General features: G+C 54.6%; 1 protein-coding gene across 1 annotated transcript in view; it reads left to right on the top strand.

Moving 5' to 3' along the window:
• LOC119090906 (uncharacterized) overlaps window positions 1-15484 on the top strand; it is a 53900-nt gene extending 38416 nt beyond the window's left edge. Inside the window, exon 8 of the mRNA XM_037213633.1 lies at window positions 13327-15484. Coding sequence (XP_037069528.1) covers window positions 13327-13406 — 80 coding nt within the window. The 3' untranslated portion in view covers window positions 13407-15484. The remainder of the gene's footprint in view (window positions 1-13326) is intronic.
• The last annotated feature ends 354 nt before the right edge of the window (window positions 15485-15838 follow it).

Here is a 15838-nt window from a genome sequence, read left to right as displayed (position 1 = left end):
CAGCACATGATATGGTGGGTGGAATGGCGCACAAGCGGAACGCTTAAATCTTGGCTCCAGTCCGAACAATAACAACAAAGAGTAATCGCCGCCATAGAACCCGTTACCCAACGCCCACCCGTCCGATCTGCAGGCTGAGGCGGGCTACGCGTCCGCCGCCGCCCCGGTTCACACATGCAGCCGTCCCCGGTCCGGTGACGCCATTCAGTCCCCCGTCTGCTGCCCTGGGACCTGAGATAACACGGGAATACGAGCCAGTTCGGGACGGCGTGCGGCGTACACCGCAACGTCCGCCAGTCAGGTCACAGTCAGGTCACAGTCGGGTCACAGTTAGGTCACAGTCGGGTCACAGTCAGGTCACAGTCGGGTCACAGTCGGAGTCGGGTCACAGTCAGGTCCACAGTCGGGGTCACAGTCGGAGTCGGGTCACAGTCAGGTCACAGTCGGAGTCGGGTCACAGTCAGGTCACAGTCGGAGTCGGGTCACAGTCAGGTCACAGTCGGAGTCAGGTCACAGTCAGGTCACAGTCGGAGTCGGGTCACAGTCAGGTCACAGTCGGAGTCGGGTCACAGTCGGGTCACAGTCGGAGTCAGGTCACAGTCGGGTCACAATCTGGTCACAGCCAGATTATGATCTGAGTCATTTATATGCATACGCACGCGGCTATAACACTTCTTATTCCTGACGGCTTTGCGAGGGCTGAAAGGGAGCAAGCTTGCCCCAGTGAAAAAGGCGAGTTTCCCCAACACGTCATGGCCCACGAAGAGACCGTACCGCACGGAACGACCATGGCTCACGGTGGGACTAAAGTGTACGAAATGACTACCGCACGGGGAGGGGCTATACTGTACGGAAGGACTATGGTCCACACGGCGACTTTACCGTACGGAAGAAAGTGTCTGATAGTGTCTGCGAATAAAAAGAAGGATAGTGTCTGCGACCACCTGTCCGGATGTGGAGCCGATGTCGGCTTCATATCCAGACTATACCACAAGGAGAGACTATGGCCCACGGAGGGACCGTAAGGAGGGACTTCGAAGTGTCCACGACCACCGGTCCGGATCTGGAGCCGATGTCGGCTGCACGTCCAACGAGCTGGACTGACTCGCTACGAACTCACCCACGTGCCGTTTGATACCACTGTCCGCCCTCTGCTCGTTGAAACCTGCTGGGCTTATGCCTATGTGGCACCAGACCTTCGAGACGTGGGCATGGTTTCTTTCCGTGTCTTTTCTACCGTTTCCTACCTTCCCGCAGCTGGCAAATTGGGTGTTTCCCACGTGAAGCTGGAGGGGGAGAGACGAAAGGTGAAAATGTTGGAATGTTGAAAAACTCAGATTTGATCCTAGATGCAAATACCTTGCAAATATTGCACCATAACCTGCTAAGGTGCTTACTTTGCCAAAGGTTATGTGGTGGCACGATGAGCGGTTGCAAAGATAAAAGTCATCAAATTAGTATCTGGCCGGGCAGGCCGAACCGAACCTCAGAAGCTGCAAACTGTTGACTAACCAAGGTTTAGATAGTTCATTTTAAACCTGCTCGGGCTACAGCTTTACCCATAATGCTGATAATACTTCGTATTGCAGGAAGATACTTGGAAACGTGGGAGGAAGCACAAAACAAGTAGAGCAAAATGACCAAATACAGCAAGCAGACATCAAAATGCCGAGATAACGCTGCTAACTTCCAGTGTTTTTGAGTGAATGTTTTCTACATTTGTTCTGTTTACCAGTTGACTCTGCTGTATTGCATTTCGGTTTTCATCGGTGATCTTCATTACAAGCCTTCACATGGCATCGTCAGCAGTAAAGCCGATGCGCCGCGCCGCCGGAGGGCGTTGGCCGGGTCGGCCGACGCCACCGCCGTGATCGGCCGTTGCGACACGCGCGGGCCCCGCTCTCGCACGGGAGACGGGTCACGCGGCATGACATGACCGTGCAGGGAGGGCGAGACGGCGCCCGTGGGAGACCGGACCGCGCCAGATTTGCCGCGTCACGCGCCACCACTGGCGCTGTAATGCGCCGCTCTCAGCGGACAGCTGACCGAGGACGCGCGAGCGGCTGGAGGGCGGCGTCGGTCGCCACAGGGAGAGGCCACGACAGGAGGGGGGGGGGGGGGGGGCGATACGGTATGACGAGAGAGGGAGGGAGGGGGATGGAGGGACCGCCGGTCCCGACGTCCGGTCTGACCAGCTGTCATTTGCTCGACCGCGGGAAGTGTGGTCAGCAGGAGAATGCCAACTGTAACACCGAGCCGCAGACACGGGGCGCTTGCCGTCGTTTGCGGTGCGGCACAGATTCGGAACGCTGAACTCAGCGACAGTCTCAGAGGCTGGCTCCGGACAGCCCCAGAGCTTGTCTCAGAAGGCTCTTAGGAGACCGCCGCGGGAACACTGACCCAGGAGACCGCTCCGGGACACCGAACCAAGAGACCGCGGCGGCGAGCTGTTTTAGCGTGCCGATGTCTAAGGCAGGCTGAGCAAGCGATCTGCCGTCTTCGTCCAACTGTTTTTTTCTTATTAGCATTGCTTCTCTTTTGGTACTGGACCACGCACGCTCGCCGACGTCTCGTGACAACGTCCGTGTTTTAAGTCAGACCAAGCCGCCTCTCAGAAAACTCTGAGAGTCATGTACGGTTGGAATTTGATTTAATATGCGATTAACTTGGTCCGAACCCCGGTAGCGGGCCTACATCACCACAATAAACGTAGAACATTCTCACATTGGTGTTAAAAGCCATCCCCAGAACCGCGGGCCGTTGTCTTTAACCGGTGCCCCCACTGTCGAAGCGTGATTTCCTGTCTCTGCCAGCCGTGGGACCCGTCTCTATTTCACAATGTTTGACGCCGCGTGCGCACAGGTCGCAAATGGGATCTCTCGCCCGCTGACTCGGCAGCAGAGTACACACAATGGGTCGCGTCGTCAGCGGGGTCGCTGCCGGCGCTCGCCGACGCGGGGTTCAAGAGAGGACGTCATGCCAAACCAAAGGGACAAAATGCTGAAGGGGGCATTGTCTCGGTCTGAATGAAGCTCTTATGTGTTAAAAGGCACCTCTTTTACCGATGTTAACACCCAACCTCCACCGGCATCGAGTGGACCGCTCCAAGCCGCACGTGCGCACTCGTCCATCTGCTATGAGACTGGTGATGGTCATCGTTTGACCCGTAGCAAAGCGGTCGCTCAAGCAACTGGACCGCAGCAGAGTCATCACTGCTGAAGCCGCTTCCTATCCGGACTGGCCCGTCTCAGGATACTGTGACACTTTGATCTAATAAAGGACATCCTCGGTTTGAGTCAGCATCCTTTTTGTAAACACTGCGGTCCGATGCAGGTACATTACGCTGTGTTTGTTCGAATGTATACAAAGTTGAGGGCCAAAAGTCTTTCGACAAAAAAATAATTGATTGCATACCTAATGCTGATCACCATATCGCCTTTTTGTTCATGTCAAGGTTCAGACAAAGTCGAACTGCGACAAACGCCGCATCATAACGCGGGCCAAAAGAAATGAAAGTAGTAAAAACACGCCGTCACAAACAATGCCCAGCTTAAGAAAACGAGTCCGGACAAATCTCATCTGGCAAGCGTGTATTTCGAAAGGCCGTACCCTGCCCGGCTGTTGGTAGATCCTGTAATGCCCCACTCCAGGAAGCTGAGTGCTTTGAGTAATCACAACTAAGTGGCAAATGGGTCGTCAGTCTGCAATCTCGAACGAAGTGTGCGTACGCTGATCACCACAGGTGCTACCTGCCCACACACGCACCCGTCCCCTCAGAATCTGAAGATGCATCATAACACCTATGGTGCACATGAAAATAACGAAAGTTGACATTCAATAACCTCCACTTCCGGCTCTCACCCACCCGAATGTTAAGCTGATAGCTCCCCATTTGCCCTCAGCAAAACCATGACACCCAAACGCCCCCTGGACCGTGCTGCACCATAGATTTTACGAGTCAAATACCCTACCGGCCGTGTCGTGGCGGCGTTGTTACCGCCGGAAGCTGATGTCGTAGCAGCGCTGTTACCGCCGGGAGCGGGTGTCGCAGCAGCGTTGTTACCGCCGGGAGCTGGTGTCGTAGCAGCGTTGTTACAGCCGGGAGCGGGTGTGGTAGCAGCGTTGTTACCGCCGGGGGCTGGTGTCGTAGCAGCTTTGTTACGGCCGGGAGCTGGTGTCGTAGCGGCGTTGTTACCGCCGGGAGCTGGTGTCGTAGCAGCGTTGTTACGGCCGGGAGCTGGCTGCGTCACCGCCAAGTGGTCATGGGTTGGACCCAGCTGAAGGACACCAGCTTGCCCAACCGCTGGGTGATCAGTCCCGGCATGGGTTCTGGGCGTCCCCCGCGCCCGCGCCGCCAACCGTGCAGTGCTGAGGTAGAGGTATGCGTGGATGGGAGGGGAGGGAGAGGGGGTAGGCACTGGAACAGGAGCGGGGTCGGCAAGTGGTCACGGATTTATTCACCGCGATGTCGCGACCGGACGGGACTGGAAGAGCACCCTGAAGGAATGTGGAGATCCCTGGCCTCGGCGGGGAGAAAGTTTCCTTTTTCTTGAGGTGTTTCGAAAAACTGGGATTTCAGCCTCAAAAGAGATATGTGACACCAATGAGAGTGGGTTATGTTTAGAGCGGTCATAATTTTCTGTGACAATCGCACACATTTATTCCTTTTTGTCGACCCGCTGTGTCCGTCTTTGTGGACGGTAACCGTTCTGTACCCAAGCACAAAGCAGGAAAACACGGAGACTACGTACTGGACATTCGTGCGTACTGGATCTTTTGGGGTAGTGGTGATGACAACACAATGGCAAATCACGCCACAGTATGAGCAACACGAGCTAAAGTAACTTTGCGCACAAACTTGTGACGTACCTTCTTAATATTTGAGCAGATGCATCACGTTAAGCTAGTCTTAACACGGTGTTTTTCAATGGTGGAAGTGCAACGATCCGCTCCATCTCTGGCCGTTGAGCAGGCGTCTGGTGGTTCCAAGACTGACGCAAAGACTGACCCCAGCACAGCGGCGATTCCGAGTCCGTGCCGATTACTCCAATCCCGATCGCTGCTCACCTCTGTCGTTGCACTTGTGTTCTGTTGATCCTGACCGGGGTTTTTCGTGCTGTAATCATGCCTCAGGTAGGCTGAGTTGAGGTCGGGACCGCACGGGCGACACTCGGCACCCGGCCTACCTGCCTCTGTGAGAGACGCACCACTGTTGGTCACGTGACCTTGTTTGATGAGCCTCGGACCAACGGCGGGTATCCTTGTAGCCGTTCATGAGGCTCAAACCGTATCTGCTATGCCAGGAAGGCCATTTCCATATGAAAAAGGAATATGCGTTCATATTAGCTTACCTGAGCTGAGTTTATAACTTTGGCTTAATTTTGCTAATGGTTAAAGCTTTAAAAGTTTAGAGCATGCCGCGCCCGTTCCACCAGGAAAACTATCCAGTCAGGTGTTAAGACGACTGCCAGCATGATGTTAAACTATATATATATATATATATATATATATATATATATATATATACATATATATTACGTCGCCAGTGGTCATCATCAAGGGTCCGAAAGATAACCTAATATTTCGTCATCAGAGTCGTTAATAATTTCATAGTTTTAAGCTTTGAAGTATTGATTAGCTAGCCACACGCAGTTAAGTACATCTAGCAACAATTTTGCATTGAACAACATGTTGAGCTGCGTCAGGTGAACCAATTGCCAAGCAGCATAATGAGGCCACCTGTAATCTCAGCACTTATCCCGTGAGTGAAGTGTACTTCCTCCTACCTTGAACCACAGCTTCGGCTCCATCGTGTTACAAATGCTGCAATGTGTCTAGGGGCGGATAAACCATACCTTTGATCAGCTCTGTCACGGTTCGGTGAGCCGAAGCCTCCTGACTAACGACAAATAACAGCGGGTGTTGGAGCAATGCTTGTAAAACTAGCGGTCTCTTTTGAAACTTGCTAGAAGGGCGGTGCAGGCCAGGCCAGGCAACATCATGTCGAGTCGAGATGGAACAACCCAGGTAGACGACGTTTGGAAATGGAAGAGAGCTTAGCTAAAGTGAAGCATCAAATTGAAATGCCACACAGGTTTGTAAATATGTGTCAGGTAACTTTATGCTGACCTGATTTTGGTTCATGTTTGATCGGCATATGACAAGATTGTCTCCATACTTTTATTATTGTTTTTCCCACCAAGCAAACATTTTCGCTGCTCCCAAATCGTTTGCAAGTGCAATGCGATCAGTTTAGGTTAAGTCGGATAGGATTTAGTCATGCTGAGCCTATGTATCACCAGCCACGCTTTACTGAACGGCCGGAAAGGGGCTTGAAAAAAATTAAATCGAAGAACACGAATAAGAATACTGTACCTTATGAAAGAGCCGTGCGAAAAATGAACGCTGATTTTAACATAGCCTGGGTCTATCTGTCTTGGGAAAAATCTTAACCTCATTATACTTCTCGGATAGTTGCATCATTTTAAAACTAAACCTCATCCACAATCATTTCGCCGCACCTAGATGCTGAGCAGACGTTATCTGAACTTAGGTGAAATATATGCCTTAATGACTTCCATGCGGCCGCTCGGCCCGGCGGGGCTCGGGGACATCGATGCGTGCTTTATGAACTCGGTGCTACAATGTCTGGACAACACCCGCCTCCTGCATGACTACATCCTTTGGGTGGGACGAATACGCGAAAGATATCAACATGACCACCTCCGCCACGAACGGCGCAGACATCAGTATACAACTGTGCGATCTGTGCAGGAGATCAAACGAGCTTTACCGGGACTGGCCACCGCCCCACTCAAGGCATGGTTGCAGCAGGTCGAAGCCCGACTCATGGACTGTCAGCAGCAGGACGGGCACGAGATTCTCAGGTGCCTAAGGGGAGGGGGGGGGGGGGGTGCACAGGGGTATGCACCGCGTAACCGACCGGTCCAAGCCCATCGCCACCGACATCGACGGCAGCCTTGGTGCCAGCCAGAAGTTCATGGAGGCCTGGAAGCGCTTCCCGTTCGTGAATAACCATATAACGACACCAGTAACAATTCAGCGCAACAAAACTAGGCTGGGTTGAGGTGTTATAGAGGGTTTGGGGCAAATCAGGGCACCGGCGTGATTAAGCTCATGCTCAGACCACTTTCAACGGAACACTAAACAAGCTTGTTGTCCACTGGGTGACAGGAACGCCGGCACAGTCAGCCAGGGTGAAGTCGTAACTGGGCTGGGTGTACCCACAAGCTTCTTTGAATGTCACACCCACATGGATATATGGAGACACACACACACACACACACACACACACACACACACACACACACACACACACACACACACACACACACACACACACACACACACACACACACACACACACACACACACACACTCACACACACACGCAAACACACACACATACATGCAAGCAAACCACATATACACGTTTACCAGCATGCTAAATTTTAAACGACTTTGCAAGTTATTTTTGAAGTTATTATTCTGTTTTATTCGACCACAATCACGATTATGATCACAATCAGTCGGCAGTCACAACAAGTCAGCAATCACAAGTCGGCAGTCACAACAAGGCGGCAGTCACAATCGGTTGGCAGTCACAATCAGTCGGCAGTAACAACAAGTCGGCAGTCACAATCAGTCGACAGTCACAATTAGTTGGCAGTCACAATCAGTCGGCAGTCACAATCAGTCGGCAGTCACAATCAGTCGGCAGTCACAATCAGTCGGCAGCTGTAATTCAACAGAGCATGTAGAGAATGATGGAAATGACGGTGCAAATGTGTAAATAATGACTATCAGAGTTTTGAATGGCAAACATGCAGCATTTCGTTGGTTATCTTGTTTTGTTTTTACAATGCTTGCGAAACCAAAGGGACCATCAGAAGCGTACTCTGCATGAATTGAGCTGACAATTTTGGATTTGTTTCGGTGGCTTATGGAAATGACTGCCCAAACTAGCGTATGACTATGGTTAAACACTACTGAAAAACATAGTTTTACACCGATAGTTCACAAAGCTTCCACACCAAAAATTGTTATTTGTTTTATTTGTTTATTAAGCCATTATCTTTGTATTACAATCATTGCATAAGCTAGCATAACTTCAAGTGACAACCAACATTTTAGAGCTGTTGGTTTTCGGAGCTGAACCTCCTTTTAGTGCTACGTTGATGAAGTTTGTATTTTGTTATCAAGAACGTTTTGGGTTTTTTAATAGCAAGCAATTCACTTCAAATCAATGGCCACTAACACCATGAAAAAGATGTTTTAGCACTACTGTTTCAAAAGTCAATAGTGCTATAAAGTCTCTCAATATCGCATTATCCTGCGGTTGCTATTTCATCCCCAGATAGCACTCGATGAAACTAGTACCAAAAGGCTTATTTACTCTCCTTTGCATTTATCCATTATCTTATCTCACAACAATTTAACTAGCTAATCTTAACATTTACTTCCCCGGGCGCGACGCCAATCCCGGCGAAGTGTGTCTCAAGCGACATTAGCTACTCTCCCAAGCCTTATGAACTTTGCTCGATCAAGAATTCTGGCATTTATACCCTTGCGGTCTTTTCTCCGAGCTCGAATTATTCGTGACAATTTTGCTCATCACTACGAGATCTTTGCCCCATCCACCTGAATGGAAAGACACGCGCATTGGAGAGCATTAGCGTGCATAGGCAACATGCAAAGGCAGCTTTAAAGTTTATTGAGGGCTACTCTGTTTAGATGGAAGACCAAAGCGTCATCATATGGATCAACTGCACGGTATGGCTGCTAAGAATAGCATCTGATGATTCTTTAACAATCCTGCTCTGTATCTGGTGACATCCTGTGACATCGCAGACTAGGCGGCCTGCTGCGTGTATTCCACTAAGACCTCCCGCACCTGGGATGGTGAGTATGCAGTGTCGTTTCCGAGGCTGATAACGCCGACCAGAGACAGCCATCACATCGCCTTGCTTCGTATGCGAAGTTCCCATCCACCAGCTGGGCGTAGTTCTCTGACGGCGTCTCGGGTCACTCCGCATCTTCAGCCCGCCTCTGCCGTGCCCACTCGTCTCCCGCCCCGCCAGAAGAGGAGCCTCTTCAACCCGGGGATGTCTGCTCGGAATGCCCCCTGCCCCCCCCCCCTCAGACGTCGCCGGTTAGCGACGAACTGGGTCAGTCACGGGAGGTGGAAAGTGTGTGAGGCGCCGACGCCGGCCCGTATATAAGCGGCCGCCGCGCCGGCAGAGTCAGTCTTTCGTTCGCTCCGCAGACGGACACGCTAAGTAAGTACGGCGGCGCCCGGTGACCCGAGGTCGGGTCAGCACCGCCGGTGTCAGCGGAGGGCCGCTGCAGCCGGCAGCCAGTGCCGGTGCCGTGCGGTGGTGACGACCCAAGCTATGTAGGTGGTGTGCTCGTGTCGTGGGGGGCAGCTGAGGGCCTGTCGATGGGTGCATCAGTTCGTGAGCGATTTTGTTTCCTAGTCGCAATTTCTTTTTCTTGGGCTTAGCCGAACACCTGCACATGTCATCAATCCGTACTTTGCTATTTGGTCTCCGTTGGCCCCCGTTTCGTTTAAGCTTTAGCATTTCTAACAACGAACTCCCTTTTCCTCCAAACATTGTCAGTCAGTTAAAGCCATGCAATCTGTCTGCGCTTTCAGTGCCGCGTCGCCGGCGACTTTAAACCCTCCAAGATCAGTTTCAATTAGTTTGTTGGCTGCAGTGATGTTGACCCAGCTGCATGCTCACAATGTTCGGTTGTGAGCACACTGAGCCCAGATTTGCACCTCGCCGTATTGTTCTTAGCCAAACATGGCTTAAAGACAGCGTTTGCTACCATTTGCTCTGGTGTTGAATGTCGCGTTCTCCACCTTGAAAATGTCTGTGTGGGCAGTTCTTGCAATTACCAGGCATCCCTTTACAACATCTTGAATTTGTGACTTTCAAAATTACTTGCGGCAGTTGACAGTTACCAAGCATCTGCGAATTCTCTAGCATCACCCAGTAAATATCGCAGTTCACACGGCCTCTAGACAAGCGACACCCGCCCATTTGCTCTGTTCCGGATCCCCGCCGCGATCATCACGAGCGGCGACAACACAACCGCCTAGGCGGTACGTCGCCACCGTCGCCGCGGTGCTCCTCTCCGACGCTCCGATCCTGTCCCTCAGACCAGGCGCAGCGTCAGCTGTTCGTCCCCTGAACCCTTACTTCCTGCCGTCTCTGGTGTGGCTGCCGTCTCATGTCTTCCTGCCTGGTGTGGCTGCCGTCTCATGTCTTCCTGCCTGGTGTGGCTGCCGTCTCATGTCTTCCTGCCTGGTGCGGCTGACGTCTCATGTCCGAACCACCAGACACCTTATGTACCGGGTCAGCTCACCTGGCAGCCTGTCTTAAGGGCCAGTCTCTGGCGCACCAGTCTGCCGATGCGCGGTACCACCAATCATACCTGCCGGTCCGTGGCCTGTATCACCCCTCCGGTATTCCGGCCCTCCCAGCCTTCACGCCCCCCCCCCCCCCTGACCCGCCCCAGCCGTCTCGCCCCATCTGACCGCCGCGCCCCTCCACAGGATGAATCCTCTGGCCGTGCTGATGCTGGTGGGCGTGGCCTGCGCCGTGCCCACACCCGACGCCGCGCCGCAGTACGGAGCGCCGCCCATCGCGCCCTCCTACGACGCCCCGGCGCCAGCCCCCTCCACCGGCTATGGCACACCCGCCTGCGAGCCTGAGACCCACTACGTCACCGGTACGTGGGGCGCGGCCACGGCAGGCTACGGCAGGGCACGGTAGGGTACCGCAGGCTAGGGTGCGACGGGCTACTCCCAACATTATCACTGCTGTCGAAGCGCCGACGAACTCAAAGAACGTCGACGGGCGACGGCAGCATAGGCTGGCATTCAGCGTCCTTAGCCAGAGAGCAGGCTTGACCAGTCTTAGAAGGAGTCTTTAGTGTTCAGATGTCTGCAGACGGAAGTAACTGTGGGGCTCCTGCACGCCGCTTCACCTGGCGGAAGGCGGGCTGTACAAGCGCTGGTCGAGGCACGCTTGGGTCCCGTTCGCGCCACATTTATCTGCAACCGGCGCTGCATAGCTTATGCAAAACGTTTTCTAAGCGGGTTAGTAAGGGTCAGTAACAGGGGCGCCTCTTCCGTCTTACGCTTCTGTCACACATGAATATTGATCGCCGGTTGCAGCCAGAGGCCGGAAGGTCGCGTGCTGCAATTCGCAACCGGTCTGGCCACCAGAACCGGAATCTGGCGCCTCGAGAGCCACCTGGGCTCTGGTGTAACGGCGCGGGCTTCCCCTCACGCCCGCCAGCGTCCCCGTGCGGAGGAGACGGGCTTTGGAATACCCAGTTGTTAAAGGCCACCATCTCATGCCTCCAGCGTGGATAGGTTACCTTGCCCGGGGAAAGGGACGCTTCCGCAGCTGTCTCGCTGCCAACAGCTTCCCTGCTGTTGCGCCATCCCCAACACGTTCCGCTGCATGAGAAGTCGGCCTCAGACGGCGCCACCGCACGCCGGACGGCGCCACCCCCGCCCACCGACTGACCTCGCCTGCTCCCGGCAGTGACCTCCACCAAGATCGGCTACGAGACCAAGTACAACACGTACACGGCGCTGCAGCCGACCACGCTGTACCAGCAGGTGACCGAGACGCTGTACTACCCCAGCACTCAGTACCAGACGCAGTACGTCACCAGCTACGTGGCCCCGGAGGTCAAGGTCAGTGCAGCGGTCTCGCGCCGAGGCAGCCAGCGCCGTGGCCCGGCAGGAGCCAGGCCCGCGCCGGCAGAGTCGGCGAGGGGCTTGGGATGGAGACGGGGATGTAGCGCTGCTGCTGCAGGCGGGGCAAACGTACATTGGGTCATGCAAGACTCTGCAGCCGGCGTCCGTCCCCCACTTAAATCCATTTCATGCTTGGATTCTACGCTTGGTTATGCGAGAATGGCATAGATGGATATGCATGCCGCTCCATAGGTGCAATTTTTAGCGGTTCCTATGCTTGAAATGCCAGCTGATTCTGAAGGCACATCCATATTGGAAAATTGCAAGGAGTTGTACTCTCCGAGAGATGAACAAGGGATCTAAAACGTCACCTCGGCAGCCGGGCTGACCGAGCGCAGTCGTGACTCTGCTTGACACCCCATCCCCCTGCGCGACCTCTGCGCCCGCAGGTGAGCACCAAGGTGCTGTACGACACGCAGTATGTGACGGAGCACCAGTACTTCACCGAGACGGCCTACGTGACCAAGACAGAGAAGGCCTACTACACCGAGACTGAGGTGGTGAGCAAGTACTACACCGAGACCGCCCAGGTCCCCTACTACGTCACCAAGACCGCCTACCAGACCCAGGCCTACCCCGAGTACCAGTACGTCACGGAGACCAAGGTACGTGGGTCGGCCTCCCGAACCCCTTCCCCTTCCCCTCCCTCCCCGCGACGGTCAAGTCACGGAGATAAGCTCGTGCTTCATAGGCATTGCAGCCATTTCCGGGCGCTGCAGGATATGTCGGGGGGCTGGGCTTCGTGACAGCCTTAGTGGACCGACTTCGTGATACGTTTACAGCTGGGACGGAATCAAAAATAGCTTGTTTCTATGATTTTATGAACAAACACAAAAGCTGGTTGGACCGATGCAAGGTCAAGTAAGGATCTAAGCCAATTCGATGCTTTTACAATGAGGCAGTGTAGCACACCCGGAAACGCACAAGCCATCTTATACTCTGGATTCCCTAAGCGTCAAACCCATGCACATGTTAATCTTGGCTCCTCTCCATTATGTCTCGTGACCCGTTCACCCCCTGAACGGACCAGCAGCCCAGCTAACCTCGTGTCTCCCACAGGTCAGCTACGAGTACGTCACCGAGACCCAGAACGTGCCGAACTACGTGACTCAGACCGTGACCTCGGCGTACCCCGAGTACAAGTACGTCACCCAGACGGAGACGCAGAACCAGTACGTCACCGTCACCAAGGTACGTTCACTTCAGGATCCCGCTGGGAGTGTGTTTCCGACTGAGAGCTGAGATTCCGAGATTCCGGGGGGGGGGGGGGGGTCTGTTTACGCGCTGTTGTAGTGCTGCGCGTCCTTCCAGTGGCGTGAAATGCCACTTCTGCTCGGCAGTGCGTGCTCATGCATTCGGGAGACACTAGTTGGGCTCGACTGATCGCAAAACATATTAGATGCGCATAACCGGGCTTAGAATGGCTGCACCTAACGAGTCACATCTATCAGGCAAATAGACCGAGAAGCAGCTTTCTGGATGCCGTCCGCAGCAGGTGCAGTATCGTCACTCCTCGCCTCCATTACAGACCGCTACCCAGAACCAGTACGTCACCGTCTGCCCCAAGCCGACCTACCCCAGCTACAACAACGGCTACGGCAAATAGGCGCCCGTGGTGAGTCCCAGCGGCGTGCGGGCATGCCCGTCTCCGCAAGCGTGCATCAGCGACGTCTGCAGGCGCAGGGGAGAGCCCAACCTCCATGCCGGCCAGCCGGGAGTTTAACGATGGGCAAGCGTCATGAAGCAGCGCTACGCAAACGCCGCTGAGCCATATCCGCCCAGCGGGGCAATGTCCACTTTGGCGCTGTTTTCGTGCAAACGGCGTTGAGCTGGCCAGCGCGCCGATCGTTTCGCGCTGATGAGGCAAGCGCGCCGACGAAACGCGGGCACCCAGGTCATTTTCCGCCCAGCTGCCCACGCCGGGCCAATCCAACGCGCTGCCGCAACGCAGGGCGGCAATCAGTCCGGCCGCGTCCTTGCCGTAACCGTGGCGACCCAGAAAATCTGCTTCGTGCGCGTCGGTTGCGTCAGCGGGGCAGCGAAGCGTTCGTCAGCGCGTCGGCCCGCCGCCGGCTGCGTGTCGCAACGGCGCGCCCGGCCGTCGGCGCTGACCGGCACTTTCGGCCGGTGACGTCACAACAGGAGCGGCATTCATGGCGCGCTGAGACGAGCGGTGCGCGCCCCCGGCACCGCTGCTCACTTTCACTAGCGGCGTGTACTTTCACCGTGGGCTACGCGGTGGCGAGCCGCCAACAACGCGACCCAAGCCGGGTCGGGTCCAAGCGGGGTGGCAGTTGAGGTGCTGATTGAACTACACAGACTTTGCTAGACTTTCTCGCGCGCATTCGTTCGATCAGAGGATCTCCTTCACTGGCTGCTGTGACAAATGCAAGTTGCGGTCACTGCGGGCTCAGATGCGGCTACTTCCGATCGTCTCCGCTCACTTCCGCCTGTATTGCCGCTGACGGGCGTCCGCTCAGGCGGCCAAAGCGGCGCGGTTTTCTCCGCGACGGCGCCGCTGACGATCGAGGGCAGGTACAGTGCCACGCGAGGTACCTCGGTGCACCGTGCGTCGCCTAGAAAGCGAGCTCGTCGCGCGGCGTGTCTGAGCGCGGCGGTGTCACGCGGCGCCGCCTCACGCGTCGCGAGAGCTCACGTCGTCTCGGCTCTCACAGCCGTTCAGTGCCGTCAGCTTCCGACGCGCTTCGCGCCGCGCCATTCAGGCGCGCTGCCGTCCGCGCTTCTCCAGCTCCGCGTACAGCTGACGCCCCTCTCGAGGGAAAAGCCGCGTGGTGGAGGCGCGGGGCGATCGGTGGCCTATGCCGGCAACCTTGAACGTGTGAGCGGCGGCCGAGAAAGTGGTCGGCCCGAGGCGGTGTTCGCCCAGACTCACTTTCGAGCTCGGGCACGAGGCAGCCATCATTCCTTTCACCGGACGATACGCCTGCTCGCCTCCACACTCTTGGCTGGTGGCCTCTCTCTTATCAGCGGCGCGCACGCGCTCGCCAAACATGCGATCAAGATCATCTATTTTGTGGCAGTTGTCGAACTGGTGTTGGCACGAAGAGTAACCGAACTACCCAGCAGGGTGGCCTCAGTTTTAAGAACAATGCACCAGTATCCGCCCTCGCACAAGCGGAACATAATCGGAAAACTGCCTCGCCCTCGGCTGATTGTGACCTCCATGATTTACATAATTGAAGTTGGTGGCGACACCTTTTAATGATGTCATTTTCTACCGCTTTTTTGTCGCATCTTGCATCAGATTGTTCAGCGGGCGGTGGGTGTTCCGGTCGTCACCATGTTCACCATGACACGGGCGGCACTAACGGCCTTCTGTGTCTGTTCCAGACTCTGGCCCCAACAGTCACCTCTACTCCTCTATTGTTACGTCGTCCGAGGGCCTGTGACCTTCCTGTACAGGTCACCAATCAGCTGTTCTTTATCTGTTATGTAATTATTTAACGGTGTACATATGTGAATAGTCTAGGAAGGAGTCACGGGATCGGCTGGTCCGCCCAATCTGGTCAACAATTGCAGTGTCATGTGTATGGGAATTCGCGCCCCTTAGCCTAAGTGATGAAGTGCTCAGCTTGTTTTTGATGTGATGTGCGACTCGGTGTCTTGAACTATGCGACCCGGCCCCTCGTAGGGCACGGCATTTTGTAATAAACTATGCAAGGAGCTGGCGTTTACTGAACACTGGCATGGATGTTAAAGAATGGGACCATAGAGAATGGGGCGAACATGGGGTTATCTTGATCACCTGACATGGAGGCTCGCACCACAGACTGTGCTCACCAGAGCAGCGGAAAGGAGACCGGGGAAATAGTTCTTACCACTGACGCGCAGTTAACGCACGAAGAGACATGCATTTGAATTATGATGGATGCCTCACAGGCTACCTCTGCCACAACATTGGTTTCATCTTCACTGGTGCTATTATTATCAGCTGCTCAAGTTTTTAGAGATATCGTAATAAGTGTTACCACAGTAGCAGCTAAACAACGGCAACGAAGTATGCCACGGGCCTCTCTT

This window comes from Pollicipes pollicipes, unplaced genomic scaffold (genome assembly GCF_011947565.3).
Source record: "Pollicipes pollicipes isolate AB1234 unplaced genomic scaffold, Ppol_2.1 Scaffold_3216;HRSCAF=3773_pilon_pilon_pilon, whole genome shotgun sequence".
In the NCBI taxonomy this organism is placed as follows: Eukaryota; Metazoa; Arthropoda; class Thecostraca; order Pollicipedomorpha; family Pollicipedidae; genus Pollicipes; species Pollicipes pollicipes.
The sequence above is the reverse complement of the archived record's forward strand: the minus strand, read 5'-3'. Positions and strand labels throughout refer to the sequence as shown.